General features: G+C 40.0%; 1 protein-coding gene across 4 annotated transcripts in view; it reads left to right on the top strand.

The window, feature by feature from the left end:
- The window catches only part of THOC2 (THO complex subunit 2), a 63978-nt gene extending 49119 nt beyond the window's left edge, over nt 1-14859 (top strand). The window contains exons 26-39 of one of the 4 annotated variants that reach the window (XR_015948649.1): nt 449-577; nt 1003-1134; nt 1218-1402; nt 2136-2320; nt 3013-3118; nt 3847-4286; nt 4558-5390; nt 6157-6192; nt 10358-10495; nt 10752-10821; nt 10941-11095; nt 11433-11509; nt 11598-11645; nt 14038-14859. Coding sequence is in view for 2 of the 4 variants with exons in the window: in XM_088664498.1 (XP_088520624.1) it covers nt 449-577; nt 1003-1134; nt 1218-1402; nt 2136-2320; nt 3013-3118; nt 3847-4286; nt 4558-4616; nt 6157-6192; nt 10358-10495; nt 10752-10821; nt 10926-11095; nt 11433-11509; nt 11598-11625 (1755 nt within the window). In the remaining 2 variants the exon portion in view is untranslated. Of the gene's footprint in view, nt 1-448; nt 578-1002; nt 1135-1217; nt 1403-2135; nt 2321-3012; nt 3119-3846; nt 4287-4557; nt 5485-6156; nt 6193-10357; nt 10496-10751; nt 10822-10925; nt 11096-11432; nt 11510-11597; nt 11646-14037 lie in introns of all 4 variants that reach the window. The other 3 variants (XR_004692422.3, XM_088664498.1, XM_035112439.3) reach the window with 3 other exon arrangements.
- Nucleotides 14860-15101: the final 242 nt, after the last annotated feature.

Here is a 15101-nt window from a genome sequence, read left to right as displayed (position 1 = left end):
CGAAATGTAACTCTTAGAGTATGGGTAATAATGTCAATTCCTCAGCTAATAGAGATGAAACCTATTATGGAAACCTTTGGAAAAAGTGGTTGCGAGAAAAAAAGAATCCCAAATTTTTCTGGATCAGAAAGCTATTCAATGGTTTGGGAGCTTTAAAAGACTGAGAAAGTTGTTGGCTTCATAGGATACTAATGAAATCAGGAAAGTTATTTTTTCAGCGTTAAAAAAAATTATTATATAATTGTTCTCTAACATTGTAATAGTAAGGCCTTTTGACATCAGGTTACACTAACACAGGAAACAAAACCTGACTGGAGGAGGGAGGATGATTGGGGATTTCATTTTCATTTCTTTCAACAAGTTATTGGAATAAAATCCAGCGTTTCAAGTATAAAAAATTGGTTTCATAGCATTGTAATGTTTCACTTCCAAAAAAAAATTCTTGCAGGTATTCTCTGATATAATCTATACTGTAGCCAGCTGTACTGAAAATGAAGCTAGTCGATATGGCAGGTTTCTCTGCTGCATGCTTGATACTGTAACTCGGTGGCATAGTGATAGAGCCATATATGAAAAGGTATGTAAAATGTTCAAAATGTTCACTTGAAAACCTGTCATACTTAGATAAGTATCAGTGTTGCAGGTGTTTCCCCCCCCCCCAAAAGAAGTAGAAACTTTTGCTGGCCCAGATAATAGGAGTTTGGTGTCATTTGGAAGGACTGTACCATAACTAAAAACAGATACCTGTTTGTAAAGTGTTATACTATGTTTAGTGGCTTCTCTAGAAGACCTGCATTTAAATCCTAGCCTAGGGAAAACTTGTCGTTGTTTTTTTAAGTAGCAATATATCCATGAGATATTTACTTCCCCTGTCTAGCCTTAGCCATACCAATATCTGCCCCCCCCCCCTAGTAGGCTCATATTTCAGTAGCTTTGTATAAACCACTTTCATCTTAACATGCATCTTGAATAAGCTTAAATATCTTCTTTGTGTATATGCAGGAGTGTGGCAACTATCCCGGCTTCCTCACCATATTACGGGCAACTGGTTTTGATGGTGGGAACAAAGCCGACCAGCTAGATTATGAAAATTTTCGGCATGTGGTACACAAGTGGCATTATAAGTTAACCAAGGTAACCTGACGACACTGTGAAGCTTGTTGGTTTTGTAGTTTTGCTGAAAGCCTCTTGGCAACATCTGTCTCTGCCTTTCCTAGGCATCTGTACACTGCCTGGAAACCGGTGAATATACACACATCAGAAATATCCTGATAGTGCTGATCAAAATCCTGCCATGGTACCCCAAAGTTTTGAACTTGGGCCAGGCTTTGGAGAGAAGAGTCCATAAGATCTGCCAAGAGGAGAAAGAGAAGAGACCTGATCTATATGCATTAGCGTTGGGGTAACAAATCCTTCATTTAAAAACATGAGTAAATAATACAAGGAAAGCATTCCTGAGGGTGTTTTCTAGATCTGCTTTTTACTTTAGGTTGACTTTGCCTTACCTTGAAAGATGGTGTCTCTGTTGTGCAAGGGTTGGTTTCAGAGTAACTTTGGATTTTTATTGTAGATGGCTTATTTGTCAGGAATCTTCTTGGGCATACTAAACTCAAAAATCCTGTCCTTAAAACTTTTGCGTATACTTAGTACATCTAGGGTTCAACAAAGTTCGCAGATAAGATCAAGTTGATTAAAAGTATAATATAAAGATAGGGTAGAAAGTGTTATTCTGTACATATTGAACTTTCCGACTTTTTTGATTAAATCCTCATGTATTTTGCATTTTGTACCACATTCTTATACATGCTAACCTTTTTATGTTCCAGAAAAAAACAACTTTTAAGTCACTAATGCATTTCATTCATAGTGTCAGTGATTGGTTATTCTTTTCAGAACGAGGGGAAAATATTTTGGTGGCAGAGGTTTTGAGGATCTCAATAAGGATTAAGGTGTTACAGTTGATTTGAAGAGAGTTATGCGATTCTACAAAATCAAATGTTTGTATTTAACTCGGTGGCAAAGTTAAACAACCTACAGTTAAATAATTTGCTTTATCTTTTCAAGCAGCTATCCACTTCTTGTGTTTGTTTTTTTTGTGTGTGTTGTGCATATTTAACACTTTGTGCGACTTACAGCTATTCTGGACAGTTGAAAAGTAGAAAACATTGCATGATCCCTGAAAATGATTTCCACCACAAGGACCCACCCACCAAGAATGCAGTACCTACAACAGTGCAAAATGGGCCCGGAGGAGCTGGGCTTACTTCTTCCCTCACAGTAAATGCAGCTAAACTGGAAGAAAGCACAGCTGAGGAGACTGGTATGTCAGTTACCAAAAAAGTAGTAGTATAGATTGTGGGTATTCACACTGATGTTTTCTTAGTTTAAAAACAAAAACAGATAAGGGCCAGTTCACACATGCATACTTATATCATTTGCTAAACTGCTGGTGATCTGCAAGTGTGAGAAATTACTCTGTTGAAACACTTTATGACTAAGATAGGGTGAGTTAATGCTCTTTCACAAGTAGAATTCTGGTCCTTTAGTTATGCACATACATGTTTGAACCTGCCCCACTACTTGTTTAGCTTGGTATTATCAGGAAGGGAAAGATGCATGTGTGCTATACATTAAATAATGCTGAATTGATTTTTTTTTTTAAAAAAATTGCCTTTTGCGTAGTGAAAAAGTTAAGCTCCAACTTACCCAAGAGCAAGCACTGTTGAGCTCATTGAGACTTAACTTTTGACATTTATAGGATTGTACTATCAATGTTCATATTAGTTCTTTATGCATATAACTATTGTATGAATACTAATTGCTGAGGTTAATCTGAGTGGTATCCGCAATGTAACTTTTTCGTTACTGACAAATACTTACTGATGTTTCCCTGTAAAACAAATACGATTTACTTGGGTATTAAGCACAGTATAATTTGTTTTGAAGACTTTATACATGAGTGAGTCTATTGGTTTATTCATTGTCAGTATCTTTCTTTTTTTATTTCAACAGATAAATTATTAAAGGAGAAATCTCAGGGTGCTGTTAAAGTGATTAATAAAGCTGCCAGTGCAACACCAAAGCTGACCACGAGCAATGGGAGCAATGCTTCCAACAGGTGAGTAACTGCCACCATTTTCTCTTTAGAATGCAAATTTCATTGGGAAAAGATCCATACAGTCAAACCTCGGTTGTCAAATGTAATCCGTTCCGGAAGCCTGTTTGGCTTCTGAAATGTTCGGCAACTGGGGCGCAGCTTCTGATTGACTGCAAGAGCTTCCTGCACTCAAGCAGAAAGCTGCGTTGGATGTTCAGGTTCCGAAAAACGTTTGAAAACCGGAGCATTTAATTCTGGGTTTTCGGTGTTCGGGAGCCGAAACATTCCAAAATGGAGCCATTCGGGAACCGAGGTTTGAGTATATATTCAAAAAACCCAGAATTCTGGGGTTAAAATAATGTTTCCATTTTGCTTGGGATGAAATGGAGACTTCCCATTGATGCACATGACCATAAGGCCATGTATGGATGGGGTAAGGCCACTTTATGGGCCTCTAATGTAGGGAGGTAACAGGATTCAATGCTGATCTCTGGCGCAGTCAAGACCACCAGTTACTTTGGGATTAGCCAGGTAGCCCACTTATCTACCAGAAGCAACCACTGCTCCAGAAAAAAATATTCATTTCCACTCACCACTTAAATTTAAAAAGTGAGAGGAACTCTCGTTAACATGTTTAGGAAAAGCTGAACTTAAAAGGGTTTCTGCACTCTATAGGGAGAGATGTTTTAAATTAAGGATAATTAAATTGTATTTCCTATTAGTACTGATTTCCTTTTTATTTCATGTAGCAAAGTTATAAAAGAAAAAGAAGAGAAAGAGAAATGCGGGAAGGAAAAAGATAAGGAGAAAAAAGAGAAAACTCCAGCTGCCACTCCTGAGGCCAAAACACTTGGGAAGGATGGGAAAGATAAACCAAAGGAAGAAAGGGTGAACAAAGAAGACAAAGCAAGAGACAGCAAGGAAAAGACACCTAAGTCTGATAAAGAGAAGGAAAAGAACAAGAGAGAAGAGAAGTCGTCAAAGGATGAAAAATCCAAGATCATTGTGACCAATGCTGAGTCAAAGTCAGCTGCAGAAAAGGAGAAAGAGAAGGAGCCGTCCAGAGAGAGAGAAGTAACCAAGGATGTGAAATCCAAGGAAAACATTAGAGGAGGAGGAGAGAAGGCTCCAGTAGCTGGGTCCTTGAAGTCACCTGTTCCCCGATCAGAAGCATCAGAGTCTGAAAGGGGTAAGCTCACCTCCTTCCTTGTGGTCTTCCGTTTCCTTAACTATAACACATAATAGGGTAGAAGGTTTTGGTTTTGGTTTTTTTAATGGAAGCTGCATACCAGTTAACAGATTAAGCCATTACTTGTTTTTCATGGGAAAGCTCCATAATAAATCCGTCTTGAATATCTGATGCGAATTTCCAAGCACTGATGACCTGACTCATGGTGATTTTAATGATTTAATAAATTAGTTCATTCCTCTCTCTCTCTGTCTCTGTCTCTCTCTCCTAGAACAAAAACGTCGCAAAGTTGATACCCATTCTTCTCCATCACATTCCTCAACAGTAAAGGTTAGTATAGCCTGAGGAAGGCAGCGCCCATTTTAGGCTCTCGGTGTTTGGAATGCCAGTGTTCGACTTCCTTCAAGTTTTGTGCCAACTGGAGCCATTGGAGGTTTTATATTGCATTACGAAATGCGTTATTTTTCTTGGTCTGGTGGACTCTTTTTTTCATATTAAAATTTTTAAAAATATTTTTTTATAAAAAAAATTAGAAAAAGAAATTAAAAGCTTCAAGGACCTAGCACAAATGTTGTAAATAGAATTTGGAAGTGTCAAGATTTTTTTTAAAAAAAACCAAAAAGTGCCTCACTGTTTTTAAACAGTCAGATATATTTTTGGAGTGCAGTGGTAGCTACAAGCAAATGAGTGTCTTGCAGCAAGCAGAGAGAGGAGCCTATTTTTCCTGCACTAATGTTGAAGAATCTGTAGCACTGAAGAGTTCCTGGAGGATTGTGGGATATGCGATACCTCTGAATTCACCAGGCTTCTTGATGAGCTTCATACCACGGTGTGCCTTCCAAGGAGGAGCCTTGAAAAGGAGCCCCGTTTTAAAGTCTCCTTGGTGATCAGTTCTCCTGTAGTTGTGTATATTCAGTGAGCAGGCAACTTCTGTTGCACCTTTCCTGCGAGGTTTTTTATATTCCAGTGGGTTCCCACCCTGTTGAGCTCTGCGTTACGCTTAAGCCAGATGCGGCAGCCAAAACCTTCCACCCAGCAAAGAGAAAACCCCCAGCAGTCGAGTGCAGCACAAAACCATGGCTGTAGCCTTCTTGAAGACTCAGGGTAGCAATTCCTTGCTCCATGTTTATAATTTTATTTCTAAACCAACTAAGCTCATGGAATCTTTGAATTTGCAGTACGTTGAAGCTTTAAAACTGTAAGTTACCGATGCGTCATCAGAGAAACTGGGTTGGATTATGTGGGTGTGTTGCCATTTTGCCAACATTTAAAAGAACTTTCTCTTAAGACGTTGGCATGAGGTGTAGAGCAGCTGGATGGAGTAGTACCATTTCATTTAAATTTTTGAGTAATAATAGATAATTGGGGTGTTGATCCTTGGGGTGTTTGCTTGGGAGCAAGTCCCATTGGTATTAGTGGAACTTGGTCCCAGGCAAATGTGTGGCAAAGATTGCAGTTTTCATTTATAATAGTATTGTTTTCTATGCATCTATTTAAATAGCTGCATTTATAGCTATTTAGGGGAATGCTAGCCACATGTTTAATGTTAAGTCAGGAAGTTAGAGAATTTCTCTCCCCACCTCAACCAAGTTGCATAACTATTACTTATACAGCACTTTAAGTTTTTTTTTTTAAAATAGATTAAGATATAATGTGGGTTTGGGTGTTTTAAAAAAACTAATTGGCAAACACATTATTTTGTAGCTAGGTTGTTCTTATTATTTAAGTGCATATGAGAAGTATTAATACTTCATTTATTCCCAGAAGGAGTAGCTGTTTTTTGTTTCAAGGGTATGGCCCTGCTTCCCCAAGTTCCTGAGTTTCTGAGAACTGTGCGACCTTATGTGTCATCTCCATTCATTTTCTACAGGACAACCTCAGCGAACTCAAGGACTCTTCAGCAAAGGTTTGAATCTTTCAATCACTCACAGAAAATAAATAAATAACAATGGTTTTTGCAGGTTCAGCTGTGGACTCAGCTGCACAGCTTACAATTCTAACATGGAATACATTATAAAAATGTGACACCAGATGGCGCTGTAGCGCTGCGATCCAAAGTCAATGGTTAATTGCATTGGGATTGATCTCTCTCTTTTTCTTTCTCTATATCAGGGGTCAGCAAACTTTTTCAGCAGGAGGCCGGTCCACTGTCCCTCAGACCTTGTGGGGGCCAGACTATATCTTGGAAAAAATATATGAACAAATTCCTATGCCCCACAAATAACCCAGAGATGCATTTTAAATAAAAGGACACATTCTACTCAAGTAAAAACATGCTGATTCCCAGACCATCTGCGGGCTGGATTTAGAAGGCGATTGGGCTGCATCCGGCCCCTGGGCCAGGCATCCCCAAACTTCGGCCCTCCAGATGTTTTGGACTACAATTCCCATCTTCCCTGACCACTGGTCCTGTTAGCTAAGGATCATGGGAGTTGTAGGCCAAAACATCTGGAGGGTCGCAGTTTGGGGATGCCTGCCCTGGGCCTTAGTTTGGGGATTTGTGCTCTAGATATAGCCAGTGCTTTTTTCTGTGGGCATGCAGGGGTACACATACCCCTAAACATTTTGTGAAGTTTGGCCTCATAGAGGGGCAGTATTTCAATATGAGTAGGAAAATGAGAGTACCTCTAAACATTTTTTAAAGGAAAAAATAGCACCGGATATATAGATATATAGGAGTTTTTTTATAGCATTTTTGAATATCTGTGTAAATCCTGCCTGTGTTAGCACCGCAAGATGCTTTGCACGCCGTGTATAAATTGTGCAAACCTGGCTATCGCAACATGCTGGGCTGCTTTAGTGCAATATTCCCACTGGTTTTCGGACTGTATTCTAGGAAGCCCTACAAAGCTTGTTGGGGCTTCTTCCATATTGTTTAGTTCAAGGTCACACTTTCAGTTAAAGCAGGGCATCAGGCCCCCACATGGTCAGTCCTCCTAGAACATGTGCTAAAATCCTCTACAACTATTCTCTACCGTCTTTCCCCTTTTTTAAGACACCGTCTTATAACTTTTTTTCCTCAAAAAAACACAGGGTGGCTTACTTTCGGTGGGATGTCTTATTTTTTTTATTACCGGTACAGTTTTTACAGCTCAGGGCGCTGGCTCAGGGCGCTGCTCGGTTCTCTTGAGTGCTCGGCGCTGCAGCAGCCACTGGTTCCGGGTGGCGGGGCAGCAGGCATCCTAGGCCGGGCCAGGCAGAGGCCGCTGGCTCAGGCGCTCCGCCTGCCGCTGCAGGGCGCTCCAAGCTCCTTGGCCAGGCCAGGCAAGGAAGAAGCAGTGAGCCCAGCGGTGGCGACAAGCACAGAAGCGGCAGGGCGGCGATGGACGAGAAGGCGGAGCGCGGGGATGCAGCCAGCAAGGCGGGAGCACGATCAGCTGTTAAGCGGAGCTCTTGGAGCGCCACTTCAGAGCTGATCGCGCTCCTGCAGTGCCAGCTGCATGGAGTGACTCTGAGTGGAGGTGCCTGTGGGGGTTGGTTTCCGCGGAGCGGAAGTATGGCTTATTTTGGGGGTATGTCTTATATTTCTCAAATGCTTAAAAACCCTGCCATGGCTTACTTTCTGACTACGTATTAAAAAAGGGGAAACAGGGTAGTAGACATTCTTCAATAGTCTGATCAATATTGAAAGTATTCCCTGAAGGCAAAATTTTTTTGATATCACTGTGGCATATGAGCAACCGGGGGGGCTTGTCTTTTACCAAGGTGCTTTCTAGATATTTCTGGCTAGCTGCTATGTGAAAAGAGTTGCAGACCGCATGCACCTTTGAAATGGTTCAGCAATTTGGATGCGGTTATTCCCTCCTATCAGTTCATTAAATCCCCCTTGATTGCACTTAAGCTTTTATAATATATTTGTGCCATATTTTTCTGAAGTTTTTTGCTTGCTAGGAAAGCAGCAGTTAGCATTTCTGTCCCAAATTGCTGCAGTTACATTCATTTTCCCCCTATGCTCTTCTTCAACTGCCAGCTATGCTGAATGAAATGGTTTTGTTTTAATTCTATTTTTCACTGGGTTTTAGTTGGAAAAATAACTACCTCTAAAGCAACTCAGCATTTACTCTTTGTGCAAGTGGCAGTTCCATCTATGTGCACAAGCTGAAACTTCTGTGTTGTCTTCAATCTCCTGAATCAGAAAGCTAGGATTGCTTTGGGGTTGGGTGAAAAGCAGACCTGGCCAGTGCTCTAACCTAAAAAATTAAGAATGCAGGTAGATTTGTCTGACCCAGAAGCACCTAGAAGCTGTAAATCTGAATGGCTAGTAAGTGCTGAACCCAGCAATTCCATCTCCTCCTGATAGTCCCATTAACTGGTTTTTAACAGACAAATTTCATTTGGACCTCCCTCCCACTTTGTACCTTCCCTCTTAATCTAAATATTCCATCCAGTAAGCCATTCCCTCTTCCCATCACCCAACAGTAATAGGACACAACACTTCAGAAACATGTTAAGAGTTTATGGAGTTTCCTGCTGCAGGATGTGATGGCTGCTGGCTTTAAAAAGGCATTAGACAGGTTCTTGGGGGATAGCTGTATTAATTAATACCAGTTGCTGGGGAACAATAGCAAAGGTCTGTTGCTCTTGGTCCTGGTTGCAGGTTTCTGAGCAGCATCTGACTGGCCTCTAGGGAAACCAGGAAACATCAACCTGATCTAGCAGGGCTGCTCTTAGGTTCTTGAAAGAATGGGGAGTACACAGATTTAGGTGTGGCAGTCAGTATGAGATGATAATGCATGCAAGGTTTATGGTTTCATTAGGAAGGGGCAAAGTTGCTTTGACAGGTGAGGGAGGAGACTTACTGATCTGCTTATGGATATATCCAAGATTAAACTTGCAACCCTTTGCCCCCAGTATCTTTTATTTGGGGATTTTCTTGTACTTCAGAAAAGCCAGAAATAATAGGCTCTCCTGGGGAATAATTGCATATGGTTAGAAATAGTGGGCCCAGGTAAAGATTTCTGTTCTTGAATGGCTCCCTTGGGGAATGCTATTTCAAGAAAAACCTAAAAGTTGGGAAAATGCAGAATGTGAAGACTAAACTAGGTGGATATGGAAGATCCTTGAACAAAATCAAACAATTTTTTTGTTTAAAAGCAGCCATGAAGTAAGTGTGTGTGTGTGAGAGAGAGAGAGAGAGAGAGACTGGTGCCAGGTATGGAAAATCTGATAACTCTCCATGTATTTTTTATGACTTAAATTCCCTCATTACCTGAAGCTATTTGCCCTGCAGGGGAAAAAACCATATAGGTATGTAGGGAATATAAACTGGGAAAATGCCAGCCAGTCAGTTTAAACAGAGAAAAACTGATCATATTTAAATATGTGATCAGATTGACCTGCCCCCGTTGTGTGGCTGCTTTTATTTTATTTTTGAAAAAATTGATGTATCCTAGCTACAGAACTTCAACATCGTACCTAGTTTGGAACAAGGCTTGGTCTATTTTTCTACTAAGTACTTTGTGCAGTTATTTTTAAATTAGGGAACTAGCCACTATGCAATATTATTGTAAGTAATTTTATGAGTTCTGTGCTAACCCACCCCTGAACTTGAATGAAAAATTATATTCATGCACCATTTCTTGCCACTGAAGCTTAGTTATTTCATATAATCACCGACAATAAAGGCAAACGGTAGCATACAATTTTATATACCTTTTAGATATGAGCTTGATAACAAATCTTTTAGGAAGCAAGTGTAGTCTACATCATTAATGTTTCTCATTATTTAAATAGACTGGATTCACAATTAAGTTTGGAGTTCTACAATGCAAGCATGCTTGAACACCACTTTTGTCTGTTGTCTTTCCGTTACTGAAATTTCAGGATTCCAGTATGTAGTAAGTTACAATGCTGAGTAAAAAAAATAAAATTGTAAAAATGTTTTTTTCCAGCTTTACTTTGAATTCGAGATATCCAAGGAATTTTTCAGATTGGTACATAAGGAAAAGCAGAGAGACTGCCAGAGATGAAAAATAAATAATATTTCTGGATTTCTGCAAAAGAGAATTATTTTAGTGCACTGTCTTGAGAGATGAGCTTTAATTCTTGGTAATGTTGCCTTAATTTAACAGCACTACATTAACCACTCAACTCCAACACTGTCCAAGAGTAAAGAGAGAGAGGTGGACAAGAAAGATTTGGACAAGTCAAGGGAAAGATCCAGAGAGAGAGAGAAGAAAGAGGAAAAGGAAAGGAAAGATCGAAAAAGGGTTTGTGACTTATACATAACAATTTTAAACTGTGGTTCTTAAAATACGACGACAGGTTTCTGCCAAGTTTTTAATGACTGCTTCTTGGTTTCACTAAGACAAAACAGGGAGCAAATTACTACAATTTGTGGTGCAAGGAGGCACTTCAAAGGAAGAAGCAGCTTTTAACAAATCAGCTCTCTTTAAGCATAATATTTAAACTATTGTTTTGGAGATCTATGTGTGTTAAATTTATTAATGTTGTGTATCTGACTAGGATCATTCAAATAGTGATCGGGAAGTGCCTCAGGATTCAACCAAACGTCGCAAAGAGGAAAATGGAACAAGTACGTTCTCTCCTGCTTTTTCTTTTTTCTTTTTGATAATGCCTAGGTAGTGCTATGAGTGGCTCTATTTATGTAGCTTTTGTCTTTCCAGCTGGTTTATGTAGCTTTTGTCTTTCCAGCTGGTTCTTCCAAACATAGTAAGAGTGAAAGTCCCTCTGATTCTCCTCACTCCAATGAGAAGGAAAAGGACAAAACCAAATCAAAATCTTCAGGCAAAGAGAAAGGAGACTCAATAAAAGTTGAAAAGATGGAGAAAAGCTCTGGTAGCAAAAAGGTAAGTCAGACTCTTCCCCCTCGTTTTTTAAAATAGCAAAATCATTGTCTTGTTCAGTGGATTTTAGGTAGCATGTGAAGCTTGTCCTTCATAATAATTGGATTGAACATACAGTTGAGATTAGTAGCTTTTTAATGAGTGTTTGTATGTGTGAATGCAAGCTTTCATTTTAATGTATGCAGTAGAATACAACAAACAGGAATTTTGTTTAGGAAGAGTAAATACCTTGCTCTTTTTTTCCTTTCACTATCCTGGCCTTTCCCACTCCTATGAAAGAAGAATCAAATGTGTATGTATAAGTTATTATTTCTCCTTGTTTTAAACTTGTTTTGTGTAGGAGTCCAGACATGATAAGGAGAAAACAGAGAAAAAAGAGAAACGGGACAGTACTGGAGGAAAAGAAGAAAAGAAACAATATCCTTTCACTGTGTCAATAGTCTTGGTGTATGTTGGTTTTCTAAAAATTTAAAACAACCAAATTTCCCTTAATCTTTTGATTTACTCACAAGTCTTCTGACAAACACAGATAATGAACAATGTTCTGACCAAGGTGAGAATAACTTCTTCATCTTCTCTCTTCACTGGAGATGGGAAAGAGTCTGCCTTGCCAAGTGGATTGATGGAAGAGGTACAGAGTGATCTGTTCCCTCCTTTGACAGTCTTCTACATTTCTGGGCTTCTTGTAGAGGAAGAGACTTTACTTTCTCTGCAGCTAGCACAAAAATAAGGTGGACTGGCAGAGGAGGGATGGAGCAATCGGCTCCTCTTCCAGCTTGCTTACCCACCTGCATGAAATTCCTGACTGCTTATAGCTTAGTAGTCTCAGAGGTTGATCTATAGAGCTTCATCAGCTAATTTGTTCTAGCTTCTGAGCTTTTCTAGAACTCCTTTATTATTCAACTGTCAAGACTAAAATCATAAAGGAACCCATGGATTCTTCCTGTCACTCCTGTTTTAAATGAAAGCTTTCTGTACCATCAAAAACTGCTGTGCAGACTGAAGTTTTGTCACTCTAGCTTTAGGTTCATTAACATAAGTCTTTTTTTCTCAAAAAGAACCTCAAGTTGCTCAGTTAATAAAAAATTCAACTAAGGTAGCCAAGTTAACCTGTCATCCCTTCAATAGGAATGACCATACTGTGGCAGGGCGAGCCCAATACATTTTGGCACCTGAGGCGAACCACAAAATGGTACCCCACCCCCACCAGGGAACAATGGGGGAGTGAAGATCTGCATCAGGAATAAGCAAGGAGTAAAGATTTACACCATGGAACAGGGGAGGGGGATCAAAGCAACCTTATCTGATGGTTGAAGCGTGAATCAAAGGCTGTTGTTTGGAAGAAAGGGGCCTGCTATGAAACATGCTGGACAGGTGAACCCCGAGGGCAACCCCCACCACTTCCTCCCTAGGGGTGGGAGGAAACCAGCAATGCCTCCTATTTGCCAAGTGGATGCTGAGGAGGCAACAGATCTGGTCTCCAGGAGCACTCCACAGCTGTAGCTGCCACTCTGGCTGCAGCATCAGCAGAGAACTGCTGCCCCTGTGGATCTTGCTGCCTGAGGTTATTGTCTCACCTTACCCCATAGATTGGGAGAAAAGAAATGACAAACGTAGACAGCATCTTAAAAAGCAGAGACATCACCTTGCCTACAAAGGTCCGTATAGTTAAAGCTATGGTTTTCCCAGTAGTGATGTATGGAAGTGAGAGCTGGACCATAAAGAAGGCTGATCGCCGAAGAATTGATGCTTTTGAATTATGGTGCTGGAGGAGTCCCATGGACTGCAAGAAGATCAAACCTATCCATTCTGAAGGAAATCAGCCCTGAGTACTCACTGGAAGGACAGATCGTGAAGCTGAGGCTCCAATACTTTGGCCACCTCATGAGAAGAGAAGACTCCCTGGAAAAGACCCTGATGTTGGGAAAGATTGAGGGCACTAGGAGAAGGGGACGACAGAGGACGAGATGGTTGGACAGTGTTCTCGAAGCTACGAACATGAATTTGACCAAACTGCGGGAGGCAGTGCAAGACAGGAGTGCCTGGCGTGCTATGGTCCATGGGGTCACAAAGAGTCGGACACGACTAAACAACAATACCCCATAGATGGGATGACCCTGTATTGCCACATGCGTATTTATGGGGATAGGACTTAAAGAAATGTCATTGAGACACTGATAAATGTTGAGATGACTATATATCATGAATTTGCATTTCAATCAAAATATAGAATTATGTATGCTAATACTTGAAATAATAATGGCAAAAGTTTGACCAGTTCTGATTAGAAGTCAACATGTTCAGATGTCAAGTTTTAACATGCTTCTTCAGCTGTCAGTGTTGCTGCCATGTAAGTGTCAATACAATGGTTGCTTTGGGCATTTACGAGGTGAAGGGAGCTATCTCACTTGTTTTATTCTTAACCCATCTATCTAATTTAGGAATTCAGGAGGGCACTGGCAATCTTACCACTTGTCACGTTTCACTTCTAGCATAAAAGTTGCACTCTTACTATATAAAAAGTTTTTGTTACGGATGGCGTTGCTCTCATATTAAATTAGATTCTGTTTGTATCAAGTACTTCCCCCCTCAGTTACCACAGACTCCTCTTTCTACTTTTGCTCTTGGGCTGATACTAGGGCTGTAACTGCACACTGGGACTCGTGGTGCTTAGTTTTGTGCAGCATTGCATCTCTTCAAAGAAGGCTTAGTAAGAATTCTCTCCTGTTCATCTATGGGAAGTATAGGATCATGTCATGAGTCATGCTAATCCATCTTGGGCTGGATGCCACTGTAACAACTGGGCATCTTTTTCATGCGCTTTGTTTATCTTAGTGAGAGCAACTTCAGGCCATTCTGCTTGTTTGCAATTTTAGTTCTGTTAGTTTCAGCTCCTGATCCTTTATGAAATAGATTTAATTGTCCTGATGCTCTCTCTATTTTAGGCAAGCTTGAAATGAGAAGATACTGAGGTGTGACCATATATGTATTTTCCGGAATATGGATTGCACAGAAGATTGTGAATGAAGAGGACCCATCTGCATCTCCTTAAATTATTCAGTTCTCTGCTTTATTTCCCTCCCATTGCTGAAGATTTGATTGTTGAGTTGTACATTACTGTATTTTTGTTGGTTAGCTTCTTAAACATTTATTTTCAGTACCTGGCTGAAAGTGTTACATGTTCCATATTTTAGCACAATGTGCTGCAAATTGTTGCCATCGTGCAAATGAGGTTTATACGTGTACAGAGTTTCACATTAGGTTACCCAAATACTGCCTGATTTCAGTAATCCTTTTCAGATGGAATTGAAACATTTGCTGTGTTTGAAAACCCAACAAATAAACAGTTGTTGAACCTTTGGAATTTACCTCATTTAAAATCCAGTTTTTATTTATTGTTTCTAATATCAATAACTAGAACCAAGTGGGAGCATTGTTTTTGTGCGGTGCTTAAGAATTATTTGTATATTATGTGCACAGCATTTCACCAGTTAAAAAAAAAACCCCTCACTTATTGTTCCTTGCTACACCTTATATGTTTGTCATAATGTTTCTAGAAATTGGGAAATACTTCATTCCAAACAGAAATTTAAAAATTAGGTTTTCATATTGCAGCTACAGGAGCTTTGTATCGCTGGACTTTAGTCAAAAAAAAAAAAGTTTCACAATGACATTTCTAAGAAAAGTAAAACAATTTTTTTATCTGAAATTCTACCAGTGTAACCTTTTTTTCTAAATAAACAATAGTTTTCTCAATGGGTCGTAAATCATTGTGTGTGTTGCTTATTCAGGTGGTTCTGTACTGAAATTCTAACTGTCGTATACTTTTGTCCGCCAGTGTGGTGTAGTGGTTAAGAGCGGTGGACTCGTAATCTGGTGAATGGGGTTCGTGTCTCCGCTCCTCCACATGCAGCTGCTGGGTGACCTTGGGCTAGTCACACTTCTCTGAAGTCTCTCAGCCCCACTGACCTCACAGAGTGTTTGTTGTGGGGGGAGGAAGGGAAAGGAG

The sequence above is a fragment of the Zootoca vivipara genome, chromosome Z2 (assembly GCF_965207765.1).
Source record: "Zootoca vivipara chromosome Z2, rZooViv2.hap1.1, whole genome shotgun sequence".
Taxonomy (NCBI): Eukaryota; Metazoa; Chordata; class Lepidosauria; order Squamata; family Lacertidae; genus Zootoca; species Zootoca vivipara.
This window is presented reverse-complemented; position numbering and strand designations above follow the sequence as displayed.